At 37.8% G+C, this 21,632-nt stretch overlaps 2 protein-coding genes and 4 non-coding genes across 6 annotated transcripts; 1 reads left to right on the top strand and 5 right to left on the bottom strand.

The window, feature by feature from the left end:
* Positions 1-262: 262 nt before the first annotated feature.
* Positions 263-12,753, bottom strand: esco2 (establishment of sister chromatid cohesion N-acetyltransferase 2). The gene is made up of 15 exons (XM_042503453.2): positions 12,600-12,753; positions 10,927-10,994; positions 9,557-9,705; positions 9,082-9,385; positions 8,631-8,937; positions 7,303-7,421; positions 7,013-7,124; positions 6,587-6,659; positions 6,380-6,422; positions 5,347-5,488; positions 4,900-5,031; positions 4,419-4,508; positions 4,007-4,150; positions 2,710-2,894; positions 263-963 (listed from the first exon to the last, which is right to left on the bottom strand). Exons 2-15 carry the CDS (start codon positions 10,977-10,979, stop codon positions 831-833), a joined length of 1,986 nt encoding a protein of 661 aa, XP_042359387.2. The 5' UTR covers positions 10,980-10,994; positions 12,600-12,753; the 3' UTR covers positions 263-830.
* Positions 12,754-13,973: 1,220 nt separating this feature from the next.
* ccdc25 (coiled-coil domain containing 25) lies at positions 13,974-18,787 on the top strand. Its single transcript, XM_042503444.2, has 9 exons — positions 13,974-14,184; positions 14,349-14,396; positions 14,519-14,558; positions 14,685-14,736; positions 15,118-15,193; positions 15,286-15,389; positions 15,640-15,842; positions 16,621-16,666; positions 16,862-18,787. Exons 1-9 carry the CDS (start codon positions 14,160-14,162, stop codon positions 16,889-16,891), a joined length of 624 nt encoding a protein of 207 aa, XP_042359378.1. The 5' UTR covers positions 13,974-14,159; the 3' UTR covers positions 16,892-18,787.
* Positions 18,788-20,022: 1,235 nt separating this feature from the next.
* Positions 20,023-20,095, bottom strand: trnaa-agc (transfer RNA alanine (anticodon AGC)). The gene has a single exon. It is a non-coding gene; the product is annotated as a tRNA-Ala (tRNA).
* Positions 20,096-20,530: 435 nt separating this feature from the next.
* Positions 20,531-20,603, bottom strand: trnaa-agc (transfer RNA alanine (anticodon AGC)). Its single transcript has one exon. It is a non-coding gene; the product is annotated as a tRNA-Ala (tRNA).
* Positions 20,604-20,933: 330 nt separating this feature from the next.
* On the bottom strand, positions 20,934-21,006 carry trnaa-agc (transfer RNA alanine (anticodon AGC)). Its single transcript has one exon. It is a non-coding gene; the product is annotated as a tRNA-Ala (tRNA).
* Positions 21,007-21,507: 501 nt separating this feature from the next.
* Positions 21,508-21,596, bottom strand: trnay-gua (transfer RNA tyrosine (anticodon GUA)). The gene is given in 2 exon segments: positions 21,508-21,543; positions 21,560-21,596. It is a non-coding gene; the product is annotated as a tRNA-Tyr (tRNA).
* Between the last annotated feature and the right edge of the window lie 36 nt (positions 21,597-21,632).

Here is a 21,632-nt window from a genome sequence, read left to right as displayed (position 1 = left end):
CACATGGATAATCGATTATGAACGAGATGAACAATATTTGATAGATATAATATAAGCAGAGGTGCTTGCTAACCAGCACGGAGAAATGCGCTTCTGGTGTGAACGTCTAGGCGACTGTTGACAGTCAGTGTCGAGTATGAACTCGATTTACGAGTGTTGTCAATTCTCATTACTTTTGCGAAGAAAACAAATAAGTGAACTATTTTTTTGTCAACTTTTGTCAACAAGTGAACTGTCAGCATACAATCAATACAAAAATCACTTTCAAGAAGGGGATGTTTATTCAACGTATTTACAAAATATATGCCCCGAAACAACTGTGGCAATCACCTTTCAACAGGTCTGTTCACAAATTTTCCTTCCAAAAATGTACAGATAACCTCAAACTGGTACCTTGAAAGAAGTGGAAAAGTTGAAAAGTGAATGTATCAAAATGAGGCCCCTGTGATGTAAAAATGGAAAATATTTCAATCTCTGTGGTTCAAAGTTCTTCATTAAGCAGAATATAAACAACTAAATAAAAAGCGCTGTCAATATACACACAACATTCAACAGTGAATGTGGCAGTACCGAGTATAAATACTGAGTGATAACAAAACATGAACCTTTAAAAACTACTTCACCCTGAACACAGATTGTATTGTCATTATACAACTGAAGCTTACACGCACACTTCAGCGCAAACCAAAGCCTAATCGGCACAAAAAACCTGAAATGTCATTGCTTTGCATATGAAAGGTCATTTAAAAACTGCCTGAAAAGTTCTTATCAATGTGTAAAACTTACAAGTCACTTAAAACGATAACACTTCGTTTATCCATTAATTTACTTCACGCAATGAAGTTGTAAACCAGGAAGGCCGGTGTGTTGGAATACTTAGTTGCAAAGAGTTTGCCGTCAGGTGTCGGGTCGGAGAAAGCAATTTCTTCCTTGGTTAGATGGCTGCCATACGAGAAGGTGCTCCTAAAAAACAAAAAGCATGGAATTATTGGCAGGAGGGGTAAGAAGAGTATTTGCTCCAGATCTTTAATATTTAGGATGTTTTTAATGACATAATTTACCATGACCGCTTCTGATGTTTGTTATGACATAAGGATGGTAAGGATTTGTATGCATGACTGATTTTTAATGACATACTATCCTACGTTTTTTTTTTATGACAAAAAGGACCTTTTAATGGCAAACTATGACTTCTGATCACACACTATATTCATTTCAAACATATGGCATACTATAATATGATTTTTTTGTGACATACTATGATGACTTTTGCACCAAGAATTTGGCTTCTTTAAGGCATACGATACTCTAATATTCATAGTTAGGCACTGATTATGGCGCACTATATCATAAAAATGAGGTGTAATTGCATTCTGTACTATGCCTTTTTCAAAAGGCAAACCATGACTTAAAAAAACGACAATTTTTTTTTAACCACATGCTATTCTATGACTCTTTAAATGCTATTTTGGATAACACACTATGAAAAGACTTTTTTTTGCTATTTTTGATAACATGCTATAATATGGCATGATAACATGCCATATTATGACTTTTTTTGATTGCTATTTTTGGATGACAGGTTATACTTTGACTCTTTTATGCTGTTGTCGACGATATGCTGTAATATGACATTTTGATGCCACTGTAGCCAACAAGCTATGCTAAGACATTTTATGCTAATTTGTTAACATATCATACTCTAATTTTTTAATGACTTGTTGGACAAGCTTTGGTGTGACATTTGTATGCTATTTTAGAAAAACACAGTACACTACGACATGTCTGTGATGTAACTGTGCTTCCTACATATCACTGTTTTTTAGGAGGGGCATGTGGTCGCTTATCGTCTTTTTGATGACTGTCGGAGGGCAACCATGCAGATGTTTTTAGGTTTTTTATTGTCTTTTATGCTATTTTGTTGGTTGTTAAGAACTTGCTGATGACAAATTTCCTTGAAAACGGTCAATAAAGTATCATGTCAGTCAGTATTTTGTTGCAAACTAATCTATTATTTTCATGAAATACTTGACTATAATATCTTTTGTGGAGTTGTTTGTTTGGTTGGTAATTTACATTTCATTAGAAGTTTTCAAACAGTCTGGTTTAGTTTCAGCAAGTGAAAATGTTTCAAGGACAAGACTAACTCAGCTGAGCAAAGCATCCCCACCTCCGATGAAGTGCATCACACAGAGGCGTCCCTAAACTTTACACTGGGATCAGCACAGTGAAGAAACGTGCTTTAGGGAACGTGTAAGTGTTGTCATTTACATAAATGAAATGGTGTAAAAGAGTTAATTAATAAATGGGTAATAATGAGGTGGTGAAAGGAAGGTATGGAAAATTAGATACTGCAGTGCCCACGCCCAGACATAATGATCAAGCTGAAAAACATCTCTTTTAAATAAAGAAGTTGTTTTTCTTTGTTACTGTAACATTATTTGTCACGAAACATAATAAAAACACAAAGGAAAAGGAACATAATAATGCAAGTTATTCCTCACGTCCCAGGTTTTGAACAGCTCCCTGTTCTTGTGAGCTGAACTGAATGACTTATAAATAACAACAAAGCCACACTGACATTAAGAAAAAGTGCTAATGTGCCTTTTTTCGGTAACTGAGTAGAAATTATTGGTTAACAATGTGTGTGCTACTTTGAGCAACAAAAGTAAGAACACAGTAAGATTTTTGTGGAGTGTGACGTCGTACCTGACGGTGTCCAGCATGCGGGTTGCAATGCCCTGTCGTCTGGCCAGACTGAAGACCCAGATCCGGCTGATCCCGCACAGAGCTTGTTCTGGAACGGTGGAGCAGCACCAGGCTCGATGTCGCTCCATGAAGTCGTCCTTCGTCATGTCTTTGTGTCGATCCGGCTGCTCGAGGACTCTGTAAGCCTGCAGGGACAAAAGTGGAACATCATCAGCGCTGAATGAGCACAATTTGCTCTCAAGTATAAAAGTCACATCACCCATAAACCCATGTGTCATGAGCTAACGAATGCACCAGGGGACACGGGGGTTGTTTTAGTTCCAAGTATACACAGTATATACATGAGATACAAGTGAGCACAATTCACAGCACTGCATGGCAAGGCTTTTCCTTAGCGTTTGTTGAGGACTCTCTCTGCCTCTTCGCTAGCTAAGCAGAGGTGTTGAGACCTCCCAACCAAAATAAACCAACGTTTATCTGTCTCATCTGCTGGACTGAATCACACAGATCTGACACATCTGCTGTCGTGATTCATTTGGACTCCTAGATGACGGTCTAATCAGCTGCTCAGTCCCTAAATATGAGGCCTTAGCGGTTAGCATTAGAGCCCCTGAGCCCTTTCACCATGTACCATTTGATTATTTTATCCGTTGCTAGACACTGTAACTCAAATTTCCATCAACGTGAATAAGACAGACACATGAAATTTGGCCCAATAACTGGATTGGCAGATTTTGGCTTTTAAATGAAATATTGATAATTGGCATTCATGCTGATTTCTGCTGATATCCCAAATCAATATTATTTTTAAATGACAATGTGAACATTGTACAAAACATCAACCCTTAACTGGATGTATCGATATCGGTTATTAGCTAAATGAGTTGTTATATATCGGCATGTCAGATATTGGAACAAAACTCCTCGTGCAAAAAAAGAAAAAGACCCCTTCGTGCACATGGTGACGCCGTCATTAACACCCGAAATTGCAGTTTCAGAAAGACCACATCCCTCACACTGTGAGTCCGACTGCCTGGAAATTTGGAACACATATTCAGCTCCACTCAGTGGAGAGATCCTGCACTGAGACATTTCAGGCACAAATACCAAAAGAAAAAGAATGAATCTCTCACACACACACACACACACACACACACACACACACACACACACACACACACACACACACACACACACACACACACACACACACACACACACACACACACACACACACACACACACACACACACACACACACACACACACACACACACACACACTCCTGCAGCCCTACCTGGCGTATGGGTTCAGCGACGAGGCAGCCCACCACCATGCGCTCCGTGTTGATGAAGAGGTAGGTCTTGGCCTGTGCGGGTCTGCTCAGAGTCACCTGCTGGAAACCCAACTCGCTGTCTGCTACACGCCGCACGTCCTCAGCCTGAAACACAACACACGTCGTCAGGAAGAAACTGAAGAGTCAACATACAAAAACAAGTTTGTGTAATGAATAAGCAAAACACATTTACACCGGCTGCCACTGTGTCATTCCTCACACATCAAACACAACACACGTACGGTGTGGACAGGAATGTGTCAACTGTGATTTGTTTGACTGGCTTGAAATTTCCCCCCAGCTGAACTGTGATTTTTACACACTTCAGTGGAGACTTTCGCTGAGAGAAATCAACTGAAGAGCAACCCCTCACCTTTTTGACAGCATATTTGGGATCATCTGGCAAGACCATGAGGATTTTTCCATCCCAGAACTCAGCCACCACCCGCTCCTTCTTCCAGCCCTGAAAACACAACAGAGAGAAGAAGGAGCTGCAGAGACGAGCCAACGGCTTTGAAAAAACTCACCTCCCCGTGAAACTAACTCATGCCAGCAGCCTTGGCAGAGGATTTCTGCTGAATACCAAAATATTTCAAATAAAAACACTTAAATCATTTAAATGGCAAAACGGAAAAAGCCCAAAGGGGAAGCAAATAGTACAAGTTAGATAAACAAGAGGTCAATGTCACAAGAGGCACGACGTTTCTGCGTGATTAGAAATATTACAAGTCTACTAGGTTGTAAAGAACCGCTCAGGCTTCATATATTTTCATTAACTGATCAGTTGTGCAACTTGTACATGTCAGTGTCTCTGTGCCACAGAGTTCAGAGAGACTGAAGGCGGGAAGTTTTACCACAAATTTGATGGAGTCAACAAAGCGCTGGTGGAACTGGTTGTGTTGGAAATGGTCCTCTGGGTTGTCTGCGCTGTACACCATCCCACAAGAGCTGCAGGTCGTCGCTCCGAACTGCTTCTGACCGGCATCCTAATCCAAGAAAAGACAGGAAAAAATACATTTAAGAAACACAGATAGACAAAAACACAAAAGTCCAATAAAAGAAGGAAAACTTGCACACCTTAACTGACAAAAGTCAAACACCTGCTTTGACTTACTTATCTCTTATTTCCAATCTATCATTAGCATACACTGTAGTTGCCAATAAAATGATAGAAAACTGGCACAAAAAACCAAACCTGATTCAATACAAAACAAACGCATCAGCCTTCGAAAATGCATTCTGTGCTTAAGTACATCCCAAAATCGTTCCACCTCGCGCACTTTATATAAATATTAACATACGATGATGAGCTGGTCGTCATCCTGTTTCTCTTTCTTCCTTCGAGCAGTTCGCTCCTTGGCTGCAGGAGTATTCTGTAGTGACGCCATCACACCAGAGGGGGTGCTGCAGGACACTGGTGGCCGCAGAGCTGCAGTCTTTAACCTACAGAGCCAAAAAAAACAACCTGTATGTTAGTGCCTTAATCCAAAACACGATCCTGAAGGACTTAAGTGGCATTCAAAGAGGCAGAAGGAATGAGACATACAAGAGCAGACACCAACGGCTATATATATATATATATACATATATATATATATATATATAAATTTATTAGGGCTTAACACAGGAGTAAATTAGCAGCATCTTACACCAAGATTCATTTATTGTCATTCAGACTCTATACCAGACACATACAGAAGAGTGAAATGTTGTTGCATCTGGCTCAAGATGTTAAAAACAATAAATATTTTCATCTGTATATATGCATACGATATTGGTTGAATAAGCTTCAGGAGCCGCCGCAGCCAGCATGGGCGTCGCCATCATCGAGTACATTAGCGGTGCTGACTTTAAAGCTTCTGTTTCTAAAATGTTAAACTTCATTGCTCATCCCTTTGCTTCTAACCTCCCTGCTGTTTTTTTGTCTTTACAGAAGAACAAAATGAACATGTTTGATGAAATGCTTCAATCTTCACCTCTTTTATCTCTTTCTGTGCAGGAAGTGCAGTGACAACTAGAGTTGGGTACAGAACTCATTACTTTTAAGGTTAGCAAACAAATTATTTTGGTACTACCAGTTTAAGTTAATAATGTGGCATCCATCAGTGCCACAATATTTTCAGTGTCTGCACGATTTTCTTTTCTGTATTATTTTAGTAATAGCTAAGTACCACTGCCAGACGACACACATTCGCAAGACAGAAGATTTTCTCCATGTGTGGAAAACAGCGGAGGAGCAGAGTCGCTTCTTTAAGTCCACGACGTCACCTCTGCAGCTTGTTCAAAAATTAAATCTCTCTGTGGAAATGCTGATTTATAAGCTGACTGTCTCACCTCTTGGAGGTGGAGCCAAAGATGGGATACACCGCTGCAGGTTCTGTGGAGAAAATTAAAAAAATATTAAAAATAAAGAGTGATAAAGAACATTCGAAACACTAAAACGAGGTGAGTGGAGTGGATAAAGCTGCTGAAGTCTGGTGTTTCAGTGTTACAGGTGAATTGGGATCCTGGCACAGTTCAAAGCCATGTGTGTCTGTGTACCTTTGGGTGGGCTGGCAGCGTCACAGGTGGGATTTGTATCACTCAGATCAAACACCGGGTTCAGACCTCCATCCTGGAAAAGGTAAAGTTTGATAACATAAGCAACGGCAGCAGAAATGTAAAGATCTAGAAAATTATGGTTTGCTGAAGAGAATATGAGGTGTAGATCATTATTATTCAGACATAGTAAAACAAACACGTGAGAGGACGTATGAGGACAAAACATGATTGACAGCCGCTGACCCTGTGGCAGAGACAACAGAGTCCACGGCAGTGACAGCACATGACCAACAGCAGCAGCTGCCGTGTAGCAGACGTACAGTCTAATGGTCAAATGTTCAACAGCAATAAATAAAATAATAATAATCTTTTTGAACATGAAAAAAAAATCTCATCTACAAATACGTGTGTCCACTTCCGCTGTACCTGAGCACTGAGGGATCCGGCTCTGGACGCAGGACTTGATGTGGGAGTCCTTGTCAACACAATCGTCAGATCCCTGGTAATCCCATATTTCTCTGCAAGCATTTTGGGAGAGCTGTGCAAAGAAGATAAAGATTATTGATCACCTGGAACAATGCATTTTCTCCAACTCCAAATCTGTACACAGGACACCCACTGCCAAACTGAATATCTTCACTTGTTAATATTCAAAAGGTTGGAAATATTTTGTCTCTATTTGGGGGTTGTTGTTGTTTTTCTCAACAGTAAAGCACCTGAGTGACTGTGGAGTTTCGGGCAGTTCGTTAGAGTCCATCCAGTCTGACGGATCAAACTTTGTTCTCTGCTTGGTGCTCGGCTGGTTCTCTTCTGTCTCCACCGACTGGACAGAAGTCTGCAGGCAACAACCACAACAAAAGAAAATCAACTTTACATGATACGACTTACTTAAAACATAACTACACAAGAGCTCGTATAGGGATGTACAATATTGGATTTTTTTTTTTTTTTGCAATATATAACAACTACTTTGGTTGAAAACTAATACTGATATCCACATCCAATTTTCCCCACCTAATTTTAATAATCATCAAGTCTCTTCTGTGGCAGAATTTACATCATATTGTCTATAATCTTATTATGATGGCCCACCAGCAGAGACATTAAATACAATGTTTTTCAGTGTTTTGAATATTCATTTATTGTGCAAAATAAGTATTTTCTACTGGAAAAATGAAGGCAAAATGTAATTCACAAAGGAAGTGCATCAACTAGTGCAGCACCAAAACAGGTAGAGGATATTGCGTCTGTCAGTTGTCCTCTAATTGATTTGCATCAATTAAAATAATACAGTGGGGGAAATTAGCAGTTTATACTTTGTGCAGAAGCCTTGTTTGCATGCCAGCTTTTAGGCTGCAATCAGAATCTAATCTCTCAGTGCTCAAATGTTACAATTTTTCATCAGTGTAATTTTATTGTGTTAATATCAGTATCTGAGCGAAATTCCCTGTGAATAGCTGCACTGGAAATTAGGGGTCGACCAACATTAGTGTTTCAGTTTATTAGTAGTTAATGAGATAAATATCCAGCAGTTGGAGTCGATATGCATCTACAATAAAAATCTAAATCTTTCTGTCAATATTTAGAATTTGTAATATAACAAACTCCAACACAAAACTTTGTTTAAAATCCTTTAGCAAATGTTTAATCAAAAGTGAAACTTTCAATATCATATACAGCAAGTTCCCAGCAACCTTTTTTAATAGTCAAGTGAAAATTTAAATTAAAAAATGACTAAATAAAAATAGCTCCCTGAGGTTTGACAAAGTAAACGTTCCTCCAGCATTGACACTTTCTTTGCACTTTTTAATTAATTTTATGTGTGATCCTTTTTTAAAAAAAAAAAAAAAAAAAGCTGATTCAGATAATTAGCAAAATGCCAAATATCGGCCCCAATAATCAGTCAGAATGATAATCTGTCGTTCCTTTTAGGGAAATATGTTTAATGAAAAAAAGGTGATATGCTGAATACTTGTTTCCCCCAACTGTGCATAATATCACACTCAGGCCTGCGAACTATAACAGAAGTGACGGCTCCTCTCACCTCTTCAGGATGTTTCTGGTGTTGGTTCATCGCGGGAGCAGGTGGCTGAAGTTTCTCACTCTTTGTCTGCAGCAGGACAGCTTTGTTTTTCACCGGGACTGAAGCTGCCCTGGCTGAGGATTTGGGTGCAGATTTCTTGTACATGGATGTAGGTTTCTTCCCTGTACCGAAGAAAGCAGCTCCCACAAAGATCTTGGGTTTGGGCTTCAGGCTGCTGAAAGTGATGGTGATCGCTTTCTTGGCCTCTGCTGGTTTCGTGCTGCTGACGGGAGCGGTGTTTGTAGCGGACGCTGGTTTAGCAGGAACACTGTTGAAATCGATGATGCACCGATTAAAAAAAAGGGATTCAGAAAAAAAACCACTCATGATGTCAAAGAAGCTAGCGCATGATTTCAGAAAGCTGCCGTAGCAACAACAGCTCTTACGGGACTGAGACTTATGGAAGACAAACCTGTTAAGTTTGGGCAGCTTGATCGTCTTTGAAAATGTCGCACTGCTTTTGACACTCGTCTTCCCTGAGTTACCGGATCCTGCAGCCACCTTTTTTTGCTTGTTGCCTCCTTTGACATTCCTCTTATTTTTATTTTTCTCCTGTGAAGGAGGTGAAGGAAGAGGACGAGGGGGAGAAGGCAGAGACTCCTTTATGGCCTTCCTCTCTAGCGGAGTGAGATAAACGGGCTTCTTCTGGCCGTAGAAGGAGCTTGTAACCACGGAAGGTTTGAATGGAGATTTGCGAGGTGATTTGGCTGGAGAGCCTAGAAATAAATGGTGGATATAAACAGTTAAATTTGAGATTAAAATTAAATCTTATTAATTAATAAGATTAAATGCGTGTCGGTCATTTTGCTGCATGTCCTTGGTGCATTGTTTTAGACTTTAAACACACATCTGCTACTTAAACTGAGCTTTTCATGAGTCAACCCTACCTGCAGGTCTGTGTGGAGATTTCTGTGGGGAGGGACAGTTCTTCTGCAAACTCCGGACTGGCCTTTTGGTCGGAGACTGTGAGGGCTTCCTGGGAGATCTCCTCTTCATGGGGGACACATCGTCCCTTACCCTGGTCTTGGACGGGTGACTGGAGTTAAAGCGATAAAAGATGAAGTCAGGATAACAAATAACAAGTTCCGCCGATACAACGCAGCTTTGATTCGGTTTTCCCAGATAGAAACCTGTCATCAGATGTTAATAAAGTTATATATTGAAACTGAGTCTGTGCAGTAATGTGAAGCAGAATCATAAATGAGAAAAAATGAATGCCCCCTCGTGTACACTCAATCTGAAAGCCTTGCACCTACATGACGTGCGTGTAATTATTCCCTCTCAACGAGTTCAATTGTAAAGCAAAACAAAAATACAGCATAGGTGTTGATATGAATATCAATAAACAAAATGCAGCCAGTAATGTCAACACCAGAATACTTTCAAATAAATGTTAATAAAGGAAAACAACAGAATTCAAACATGAGTAATTAACCCTTTAACACATGGAGGGACTTTAATTTTTGGTGTTCAGATGCCTTTCACAAGCATTTAAACCTGTGAAACCTCAGGATATCTTTCCAAAACACGAGGAAATCATTGTGAGCTACTTGGCAGGAAAAATAAAGTAAAAGATGACCAGGATATATCATTTTTATAATTATATGTTCAACATTATGTTACATAGGTAAAAATATATGTTTACATACTTACTCAATTTTGCTTTTTACTTTTCTTTCTAATTATTACTACTTTCTTGCCATTTTTACTCAGAATTCAGACAGTTTTTTTGCAACCTTTTCTCTGATTTCTTGCCTTTTTTTCTCTTTTGCTTATTTAAAGAAAAAGTGCAACCAATTTCTTGCTCAATCTTCAGCCATTTCTTGTTAAATTGCTTATTTATTTTTCAAATATTTATTGCACCATAAACCATGAGTCTTTGGTGATGTCAATGCAAGAGGCATTCAGTAAATTATTATTATCATTTCAGTTACCAATTATTTTGAGCTTTTTCAAAGCAATGCAAAGAACAGATTCATAAAAATCACACCTCCAATGTCCAGGCATTTCTAAAACTTCTGAAATATTGATTTAGGAGATTTTTAATGCCTAAGGCTTTATTTTCATTTTGATGGATTTAATGCAGACTTTTTAAGGATCCACAATAATCTCTGCTCTGGACACATCTGTCTGTTCAAAAAAATATTTAGGTTGAGTATTTATACCTGATTGGATCAATGTACCACAAAAAAAAACCAAAAGATTTAAAGAGTAAACTAATCAGTCAACTATTTCAAAAAGAGTGTCCACATTTCACCTGTCAGAGTCCAGAGAGGAGAGCTTCCTCTTCCTGGTAGTAGTGGGCATCATTTTCTCAATCCTCACCTGCAAACACAAAGAATAAAACATCAAAACTGTGAGCATTTCAGCTTCAAAATACTTTTTTTCCATAGCTCTCATCTTAATTCAGTCAAACCATTTAGCATTTACCCTTCTAAAACGTTTATTATTTCACAACTTACTGTGATGCTGCATGTACAAGAACATGAAAAGATCACTTAAACAAGTTATACAAGTTATTTCCTGAGTCTTAAAGATGGAGCAAGTTTGATATACTGTTAGGGAACATAAAATAACCATGATGACCAGATTATTATTAGTACAGTCTCTTGAATTATTGCTGGACTTGAGGAGGACAGAATCTCTACTGTGTTCATGTTTGATTTCTTTAAACACTGATAAAAGTTGAAAACTGAGATTTTTTTTGAACATGTAAAAAAAAGAAAAGTTAAGAATGAATATGTTAACATACACAAACATACAGACATGTCTGGAAAGGAGCGGGAAGAAATGCAAACTTTTTGAATCCCACCCCTTCTCCATCAGTTATTGAAAAATAATTGACTCGCTTCAATTTTTACATAAACTGAATTTTCTTACACTACAATTATATATATAAATTATAAACTCTACAGACCATATATAACTATATGTAAACATATTTACATTGTTGTTATATGTAAACATTACATATAAACTATACAGACTGTATATAACTATGTGTAAACATATCTACATTGTTTTTGACAGAAAAAGAGTTGAGGTAGAAAAGGGAAATAATACAAAACAGTACAAAACAAATAATTATGCAATAATCCATGAAAACACCTAATGACTGTCAAACCCCATGTACCTCATGAAAATCCTATCATATTTGTTCATGCTAGGACATTGCTTTAAGCTAATATTTAAACGATTCCACAATTTTACAACACATTGAAATACAAAAACTTTTTGCATCTGTGCCTACCCTGTGAATTTTTAACGTTTTCCCCTTAAGACGTTATAGATATGTAACAATCACAGCTGCCATAAACAGAGCCACAACGACATGATAGTAGTAAAAGAGCGTGGGCCGCGGTGCATTTTAAGGTCATTTCTGTGTGTTTGACGTTAAATCAGATCAGATTTTTAACATAAGTTTGGTGCATGGAGCAAACGCAGGCCGCCCGGTCATCTACACTGAGGGTTTTGGTAGCTAGATTTGGATATTGATCGGCGTTTTCAATCTAACCTCTAAAACGACGCTGTATTTCATCTTGTCTGTACACATATGTGATTTATCTCGACATGGACGTTAGCTGAAGCTAGCTTAGCGTTAAAGGTTAGCTTACGAAGCGCTTATTTAGCAGCTACAGCGGAGATGAATGGATAATTGGCGGGATCATAGCGAGCTGTTACCAAAGACGCTCCGACACAAACTAGCTAACACATCGATATCTCTACCAACAATGACCTGTTTGTTTCCGTGTCTGTCTGTATTTTAACTTGTAGCTAAAGAATAAATATAAACACAAGACAATTCTTTGCAGGCTAACTTAAAAGCCTCTGACATAACGTTACTTTTACATAAATACGCCGTTTAAGAGAGACGTAAGCAGAGTATCTGACACCGAAAACACAAACTAAAACACGGATAAAATGTCTTACCGGTCACGTTTCTGTCGTGTTTTATAAAAGACTAAATGTCAGTGTAAAGTTTGAGTCGCAGTTTCTTCTGCCCGCGTTTCTCCTCTGTGTTTTGAATAGCGCGCGCCAGTCTCCAAAACACACAGACTGGACCGGAAACGGAAATGCCTTAGTTTCTTCTTCTTCTTCGGTTGGATTTTTAATGGCAGATAGGCGCGTCTGCGGCATTGCGGTTGACGCCGGTCATTACACCCTAGAGCACGAGAATAGACTTTTAAATATGAATAAATTTTAAAAAAGTAATTATAACATAATATTAATATTTTTAAAAAATACAAAATATACTCTTAGAGGATTCTGTTACAACCTAGCTGGCAACTACTGACAAAAATCCTGGATACCACAGTTGGCATTATTTTCTGAATCAAGTTACAACAGTAAGAATTTTCCGGTCCTTTCCTTCAAAGTAAAAGTTAAAAAAAAATGCTTGTTTAGTAAATGGCTCAGTGTATGAGAATAAATGCATGTATATTTAAACACCATATTGTTTTTTCTTTGTTAGTTTAAATTAAAAATCTGTTCATTTTTTGACTGTATGTTTTATTTTTGTCTTGTGAAGTAATTTCTGACACTGTTTTGGCTAAAAACCAGAATAGACCGAGCCTCTGGAGTCACAGCCCAACAACTCTGGGACGTGCAGCCGAAAGGGGATGTCGGAGGGCCAGCTCTTTTTCTTCTTTCAAATCTCTCTGTAAAACACACTTCTTTTTCTTTTTTTAGAGTTGCTTGATATTAAATCTAATGAATTTACTTTTTTTAACTATGTTTTGATACTTAATACTTTACTTATCTTCATTATTGTATCAGTTCTACTTTTATTAATTATTTATCTGCTTTTTTATTTGTTTCTTTGAGAAGCAGTTTGTGAACTTTTTTTTTTTTTAAAAAACTGCTACCCATTAATCTTCTTCTTTTGATTATTACATCATCTTCTTTTCTTTTTCTTTTTTTTTTTTTTTTTACCAAATTTGCAGGATTTTCATTTTATTTTATCATGATTTTCATTAGGCATGCTGTAGGCAGAAATGTCCACAACAGTGACCATTAACATAATCATGCATCTCCATTAAACGAAGTGCTTACATTAATAAAAGTTAAAGTTATTCATATTACTGCAATTATGAAAGCTTATATACAGGTAGTCTGTTCTGATGACCACAAGGTTGGAACTGTGCTATATAAAGTGTGGTAAATTGTATTTGGCATCATCATACAACATTTAAAAGGGTAGGGTTACACAAACAGCCATCGCAAACAGCATTAAAAAAGGCGGGAAATTTCAAGCTTTTATTTTGTAAACAAAGATACTTCCTGTCTGGTGCACGCTAACTCTCTGAAGCTTAGCGCAGCTAGCTAACAACTTCCGGGGTCAACTTGTACATGCGAGAAGTGACAGCAGCAACGATCAGTCGGCAATACGGCTTATATTCTGTTTATTTTCGTCCATAATTAGATGTGCTAGCCCTCAGACTATATACACCAAACATTTACATTTTAGTGGCGTGATTTAATTCGTGTAAAATGGTGTTTTACTTCACAAGTGCCGGTGAGTGAAGCCACAGCAGAACTAGCAGCAATGCTAGCTAGTAGCCTTGTTAGACTACACTTTCTCAGTCTTAATTTCTCATTTTTAGTGACACTGTGTGTGTTTTGTGCCATATTATATTTCTGTTTCATCCTGTAACTATCGATTTATCGTTTCTCTCTAAGTGGTGAACCCTCACTACACAATCTACATGGGAAAAGACAAATATGAAAGTAAGTTTGTCACCGATAGATCAGAGACACAGACCCTTTTTCGCACTGTTCTCTCTGTATAATGGTTTTTCTTGAGCTGTCAGTCTTGTCACTGATCATAAATGATGAAATTTTATTTTCAGATGAGGATCTAATAAAATACGGATGGCCTGAGGACATTTGGTAACTTTATGTACTTAAATTACGACATTAATTTTGTTCGAAATAATCTGTAAGCACAATTAACAGAAAAAAACTATTAACATTAAAAGTTAATGTCTTGGGTTGTTTTTTTTTCTTCATGTTCAGGTTTCATGTGGACAAACTGTCATCGGCTCATGTGTATCTGAGATTGCCAAAAGTAAGGAGTCAACACAATGAAATCATGAAACACGCACAAGCATTAAAGGTCCTGATAATATAGTCTTAGTAATTGGTCAGTTGGTCAAACTTACTGTCAGTTTAATTTACACTAGCTTTATTTTATTTTTACAGATTCAAGTTGTCTTTAGTTTTGGTCAGTTTACAGGTAGCTGCGTGCAAACGGCATAAATGAGACAACAATGATGCTCAATTTTATGTTAAGTGTATTTTAGCTGTGCAGGATGTCGTACTTGTTTGTACAAATGAAAAGTAACATAAGTGGTTTGTAGTGAATGTAAAAAGGCTTGAAAAAGAACCCTGCACTGCGATAAAACGACTGCATAAAGAGGGTGCGCTGAATGCTGTGTGTCTTTTCAAGGGTCAGACAATAGACGATATTCCCCCTGAGGTGCTGATAGACTGCGCACAGCTGGTGAAAAACAACAGCATCCAAGGTAAATATCTTCGTCCTGATAATTTCATGTATCCAGAACGCTACACATTGACAGATACACTGACAAACCAAAACTGTGTTTTATGCTGTTAGGCTGTAAGATGAACAACATCAATGTGGTTTACACACCATGGGCCAACCTGAAGAAAACCGGAGACATGGACGTAGGACAGATCGGCTTCTTTCGACAGAAAGAGGTCAGTAGAGCAGCACTGAGATTTTAACAGTTAACTTTAGAAAAAAAAAATAGGCACAAGAGGGGTATAAAGTCAACTAGATTTCAGCTGATGAAAACATGTTCATTGTGATTAAGTTGTTTTTCGTATTTGCATCAAAGAAGGGCAGCAAAGATATAATAAGTCACAACATCACATCCTCTTTTTCTCCATCACGAGTCAGCTACTGTCACCGGCCGATCAGTGTCATACGCTGTGCTGTGTTTCACAGGTAAAGATCGTGGCAGTGGAGAGGAAGGTCAATGAGATCGTAAACCGTCTGGAGAAAACAAAAGAAGAACGCTTCCCCGACCTGGCGGCAGAGAAAGAGTCGAGAGACAGAGAGGAGAGGAACGAGAAGAAAGCTCAGCTCCAAGAGCAGAAGAGGAAAGAGAAGGAGGAGCAGAAGAGGAAAAAAGAGCTGGAGGACCTCAAGTACGTCCGCAAATCTGACCTAAAAGTGTTTTCTGGTTTGAGTTTTTCAAGGGAAAAATAACTTTTTCAATTATATTTTTTCAGCAAAATTTGATTGAAGTTTCAGACCTGCAGTTGAAAATCCCACTAGTGATAGTTTTCTCCCTCAATTATTCAGCAGTTTAAGTGGCTTCTGGGGGTTAAATCTGTCTTTTAATTAAATTCTGAAAACAATAATCCACATACTTACACCTGAAAATCATTCACATTCACTGTTGAAAAGATAACTAGTGCTCACACTCCGTGATACTTCAAAAGTTGCTGTAAATGTGCTCTGCCGTTAGCTGGAAACAATTCATCAGTAATCAAACTCTAGATGATCTTCTGCTCATTCATTCATTTAGAGTAACTGAAATACTTCTACTAAACACAACAGTGTAAAACCATCCTGCAACTAAGGCTGCAAAATTCATCAAATACTATTCACATATTGCTCCTTAAAATTAAATAAACATGATCTACAGCAATATTGACATTTAGAATGGGAATTATTTTGATGCAAAGATTTGTGCAAACGTAGGATTGTAGCACAAAATGCAAGTAAAAGCAGTGCTACTTGTTTTAATGGCAAAGTGCAACAAAAATGTTTTGTTCCTTAAATCAATGAATAATCTCAATATTGATCTAAATAATCTTGAATATCACATTGTCATAATCACGCAGCCTTACCTTCAGCCTTCAGAGTTTTTATTAAATCCTCTTTACATTTACAAAAGTATGTTTTTGTTTCTCTCTTCAGGAACTACACTTCACTAATGAAGACAGAAAATATGACGACTAATGAGGTGAGGACAAATCTATCAATCCGGATCTTGTTGAGGATTTTTTTTTTTAAATGGATGGGGAATGGATGATTTGATTTAAAGAGTTATGAAATGTTATGGATGTCAGATTGGGGTCACCTCACCTCATTGAGTAAAAGAAAAGTGTCTGATAATGTTCACCACATTAACTGGTGCCTCGCTGCCTGTTGTGTGCAGGATGGTAACGATTCAGACGACTTCATGTGAGAAGCGAACACCAGGCAGCGAGCAGACAGAATCCTCCTCCGCCGCTCAGACCTGCTGTCAGGACGCTCCCCTGCTGCTTTTGCTTGCTCTAACTCTGCACTGACAATGAAAACACAAAATAAAGACAAATGGATACCTTTTTTGCTTTCGGAAACTTGGAGCAGAAAGCGAGCCGATCAGAGACAGCGCCGGGGATTTATTCCATAGGCTGATTGGTTCAGGCACTGCTTCCAAAACCGAGCTGGCTGGCTCTTCATCAAAGGGACGACGCTGCAGAGAAAACAAAGGACAACATGAATGCTGAGGATTTGTGGGGAAACACTCAAATAGCAGAACTGTGTTTTGGCTGATATTAATACAATAAGTGCTCGGGCGCCTGCAGACCTGCAGGCTGCAAAACCATCTGCTCACTTTCTTTTACGTGTTCGTTTGTCTGTATGTCCGATTTAAATCAATACAATCTTATGTATTAAACTCACAGTTATAGTTATTCTTTGACAAGCCCGTATATTCTCTTGCAAAGCACCATAAACCAGCCACTATCATCCAACTCCAGAACAACTGAAGTCCTAAAGATTTTCCTTTTTTTATCTTGGATGCAGCTCTACAGTTGTGTACAAGATTATTTTTCACACTTTTCCTAAAATTCTAGCTGATGTGCTTATTGTTTCCAACTAACTGTCAAAACAATCTAAGTTTACAATGATAAAAACAGCAAAGCAGAAAATCTACACATTTAAAAAGAAATCTATTTAACAATTAAATAGATGATCAAAATGGCAAAACATATCATTTTCAACACTCCATAATAGTCACAGCAGAGTGTAAAAGTACTCTGTTTACCTTTGAAGCTGTCATTTTTACCAGCTTTTAAACACATCTATCACAGTTGATTGAAAGTTAATTTAAAAGCAAGTAAGTGGACCTTAAGTAAAGTTGTTTTAGGGGGGATTTTCTCTTTTTTCTTCTTCTTTTTTTTAATATAAGGCTCGTACTTTTACACTTTTTGCACCACCAGTTCATGAGATATGCAACAGCTGCATCAGTTAAGACCTGCAGACGTGTGTGTGCTGATTATTGTGTGCTGTCCACAGCAGGTGGAGTCAAACGGCAATTTTGACACTAATTTTCCCACCACACAGCAGATACATTTTTAATTAATAAAACTCTGAAGATTTAAAATATAAATGTTTAAACCCAAAAAGTAGTTTTTAGAAGAAAAAAATAACTTTGTTTTCCTGCAGTTTTAAAATGACAGCAGCTATTTTTTTTCTCACCTGTAGGTGGCAACATCAACACATCACCACCAGTGGAGACAATCTGCAGGTCTATCACGCTGTGAATGACTTTTCTTTAAAGTGGCACAGACGTGTGTTTGACAAATGACTGAGCGGCTCTCCCTGTGGAGGATCTGCTGTCTGATAAATGTGGAGAAAATCTGCTTTGTGAGGTTGTTAGAGAGTTAAAAGATAGTTTTATGTGGTGCGATGCATGTAAAAAAAAAAAAAAAAAGAAAAATTAAAAAAACAAGGGATAAAATGTTAAGTTGTTTCACCTGATGTCCACTAACTAAGTTTTAAAGTGAGTTTCTGTAATTTTGTTCATTTACTTCAGTTGCCAAGATGTGATGTTTCAAGAAGATTTTCTGTAACAATAAATCAGAAAGCCTGAGAAGGGTAACAGCTAAAGTAATAAATACTATACTGTATCAGTAAATGTAGGTGTTTATGTATTTTTTTTAAGGATCTGATTATGAGCTGCTCTGAGGGGAAAAACTGATATTGTAATGTCTTGACATTTCGGGGGTAAATGTTTGTCTCGAACATCTGGATTGTAGCTTTGTGAGTATGACTATGTGTACTGTCATTTGGAATAAAAACAACACTTTCTGCTTTATTTTCTTTATACCTAAAACATTCTCTTTTTTTAAAATGTGTCAGTGGTAAAATCATTAGACAATAAAGAGGACTGCCGTTTGTGTGCACTGCCTTAATATTGCTAGTCAGCCCAGCTGCATCTTTTTTCAGCTAGATTGTCACACGGTGGTTTTAGCTCACTATATACAACAACCCGATTCATGTAATTTATTATCTAGGAAGGAAAAATGACTGAAATGCTCTTTTAGAAATGTTTCCTTTTATAATAGAATCATAAAGACCAAGAAAATAAATTGAAACATTTTATGCACCATTAGCTGTTAATTTAACAAACAAAACTAAACAAGTGACTGATTTAGACAAACATGTATAACATGTATTTGTAGTATATCTATGTACAAGCTTATAAATATGCCATTATATATTTTTTCATCCATAAGGTCCACGGGTTTTTTTTTAATCTCTTCAGTTTGAGTTGTTGCTTTAATTATTTTTTAAAAAATCAGTAAATGTAATCTTAGCTGTAGTTTGGGTCAGGAGTAACATTGTTTCAGATACGCAAGTTAACTATTACATCCTGTAATCATTTTCTTTAAAATCTTGTAAGTTAACAACATTACTGTAATTATGAGCCTTGGCACAAGATTTTATTGGCAATATTTTGTTCAAATAACCTTTTTGGGTGAAAGAGTTGCTTTACAATACAATAATAATACAGCTTAATACCACAAGTGCAATTTCACTTTCACTCATGCAACTGTAAACATTCTTTATTTAACTGTTGAGTTTCTTGGCGTTGTAAATACTGTATATATTGTTTGTTTATGTCGTCCTCTGTGCTTTATTTCCTTCATCTTTATCCTGCACATTCCTTATTTTTGTACTTATTTATTAATATAGTTTATTTTGCACAGTTATCTTTCTATTTTGCTATCCCTTTGCTGCTGCAATGTTGGAAATTTCCCCACTGTGGGACTAATAAAGGATTATCTTATCTTATCTTATCTTATCTTATAATAGCATAGTAGCATAGTAGTTGTGCTGTCCTTGAAGTCATAAAGGTTAATTTATTATACAAGAAGATGTAATATGTAGTGTGTTAAAGCTACACTAGAGTACACTGTTTTATCAGCTGTGTTTGGCTGTTACAGTTTCGTCTTCTGTTTCTTTCACATGACAAAGTTTGTCACCATTGTTTTGTAGACGGCTGTGGTATCTACCAAAAGTAGTAGTTGATGTCGAGGGGAAAACTTCTGGAGGATGCGGGCATCGATCCCGCTACCTCTCGCATGCTAAGCGAGCGCTCTACCATTTGAGCTAATCCCCCTGCATACACTACGAGGTCCGACGTCAATTTTTAAATATAATAGTTGACTATTGTTCAAAGTTGTCATTTTTTTTGTAGTTTACGAATACTGACATTGTCTGCAGTAATTGTCTTTTGTCTTAGAGAGAAACCGCTTAATACAACCATCTGTGACATTTACTCCAACGTCCACTTTTACTCAACTACATTTCATTATAATTTTTGGATAAAAGATAAAGACAACACAAGTAGGAATTCTATTTTGTGTATCCCGTATCTGAACAAAGAAGATTTCATCTTTACAAACTTTATCCGCGGCCAAACAGTCATCGTGATGTCCAGTAGTTGTGGCTTTACGTTGTGCGCGCTCCCGAGAGCTGCATGTAGGTCTCGGCGGAAACGCACAGCACGAGGTACGTCACACTAATATTCATGGAAATCGAATAACAAAATTTTTGGAGGATGCGGGCATCGATCCCGCTACCTCTCGCATGCTAAGCGAGCGCTCTACCATTTGAGCTAATCCCCCTGCGTCTACAAACGTCGTGACGTCATTACATAACAGTAACCACCGACAGATGCTGTTGAAGTCCGAGTATTTTGGGGGATTTTTTCAGAAGTACGCACATCGATATCATTTACTTCCCACGTTAACTTGTTTGGAACTATTTAGAAATGTAACTTTTTACCCCAGAACCAAAATGGTAGAATAATAATGCAACAAACTCACCATGTGGAAGGCGACGAGCTTGTAATGGATCCATCTTCATCATAATGCCAGCATGCAAGCACCGTCTGTGAGGACAAAAGATGGGATCACTGAGTAAACTTGTTATTTCAGTAGAAAATAAATTTTCACTGGAGGATGCGGGCATCGATCCCGCTACCTCTCGCATGCTAAGCGAGCGCTCTACCATTTGAGCTAATCCCCCGTATTACTCATGCTCATCTGACGTCATCTCGACCGCAGGTGCCCAAACAAAACTTACCAAATCCACTACTTAGTAGTACTACATAGTATTTAAGTTTAAATAAAAGATTACAAAAGTTAGCAGTGTAATTATTTATATGATTTGGAAGGTAAATGTAAGTTTAAGGCCACGACGGATAGTTTTAAACTAATTGCTAACACCTGGAGTGAAGACACCGCACAGGATGACAAATTCTGTTACTTTTCAGATAATGAACTTAAGAAAGCTTTCTTTAGCATTCTTGGTCACGCCTTTAACACTTACTTTACGGATGTTAGCAGAAAAAACAAGTGACACTTTAGGGTAAACACAAAAAAACGCACTTACCTCTCAGGTGGTCATGCTAGGTAACTTTCCCGATAGAGGTGTTAGGAGAGCTTGCTAGCACTAGCTCAGCTAACCTACTCTAATTGGTGTTTCCGGTGCTGATTTATCGCGTGAAAACAAATGAAAAACGTCACCTCCTTCGAGCCGGATTTGAACCAGCGACCTAAGGATCTCTGCTGCATTGCCTCTACAGTCCTCCGCTCTACCAACTGAGCTATCGAAGGGGATACCACACAGGCTTTCAGAGCCGGTCTGATTCC

This window comes from Plectropomus leopardus, chromosome 16, assembly GCF_026936395.1.
Source record: "Plectropomus leopardus strain MGB_pleo_1.0 chromosome 16, ASM2693639v1, whole genome shotgun sequence".
Lineage (NCBI taxonomy): Eukaryota > Metazoa > Chordata > Actinopteri > Perciformes > Serranidae > Plectropomus > Plectropomus leopardus.
The sequence above is the reverse complement of the archived record's forward strand: the minus strand, read 5'-3'. Positions and strand labels throughout refer to the sequence as shown.

What these genes read in the sequence shown, in the direction of transcription:
- ccdc25 (XM_042503444.2), top strand. Translation starts at nt 14,160, where the DNA reads ATGGTGTTTTACTTCACAAGTGCCG. An exon ending in GCTTCTTTCGACAGAAAGAG is followed by an intron (nt 15,390 to 15,639) that starts GTCAGTAGAGCA and finishes TGTGTTTCACAG; the next exon opens with GTAAAGATCGTGGCAGTGGA. An exon ending in AAAGAGCTGGAGGACCTCAA is followed by an intron (nt 15,843 to 16,620) that starts GTACGTCCGCAA and finishes TTCTCTCTTCAG; the next exon opens with GAACTACACTTCACTAATGA.
- esco2 (XM_042503453.2), bottom strand. Translation starts at nt 10,979, where the DNA reads ATGATGCCCACTACTACCAGGAAGAGGAAGCTCTCCTCTCTGGACTCT. An exon ending in ATCTCCACACAGACCTGCAG is followed by an intron (nt 9,386 to 9,556) that starts GTAGGGTTGACT and finishes ATTTATTTCTAG; the next exon opens with GCTCTCCAGCCAAATCACCT. An exon ending in CCGGATCCCTCAGTGCTCAG is followed by an intron (nt 6,660 to 7,012) that starts GTACAGCGGAAG and finishes TACCTTTTCCAG; the next exon opens with GATGGAGGTCTGAACCCGGT.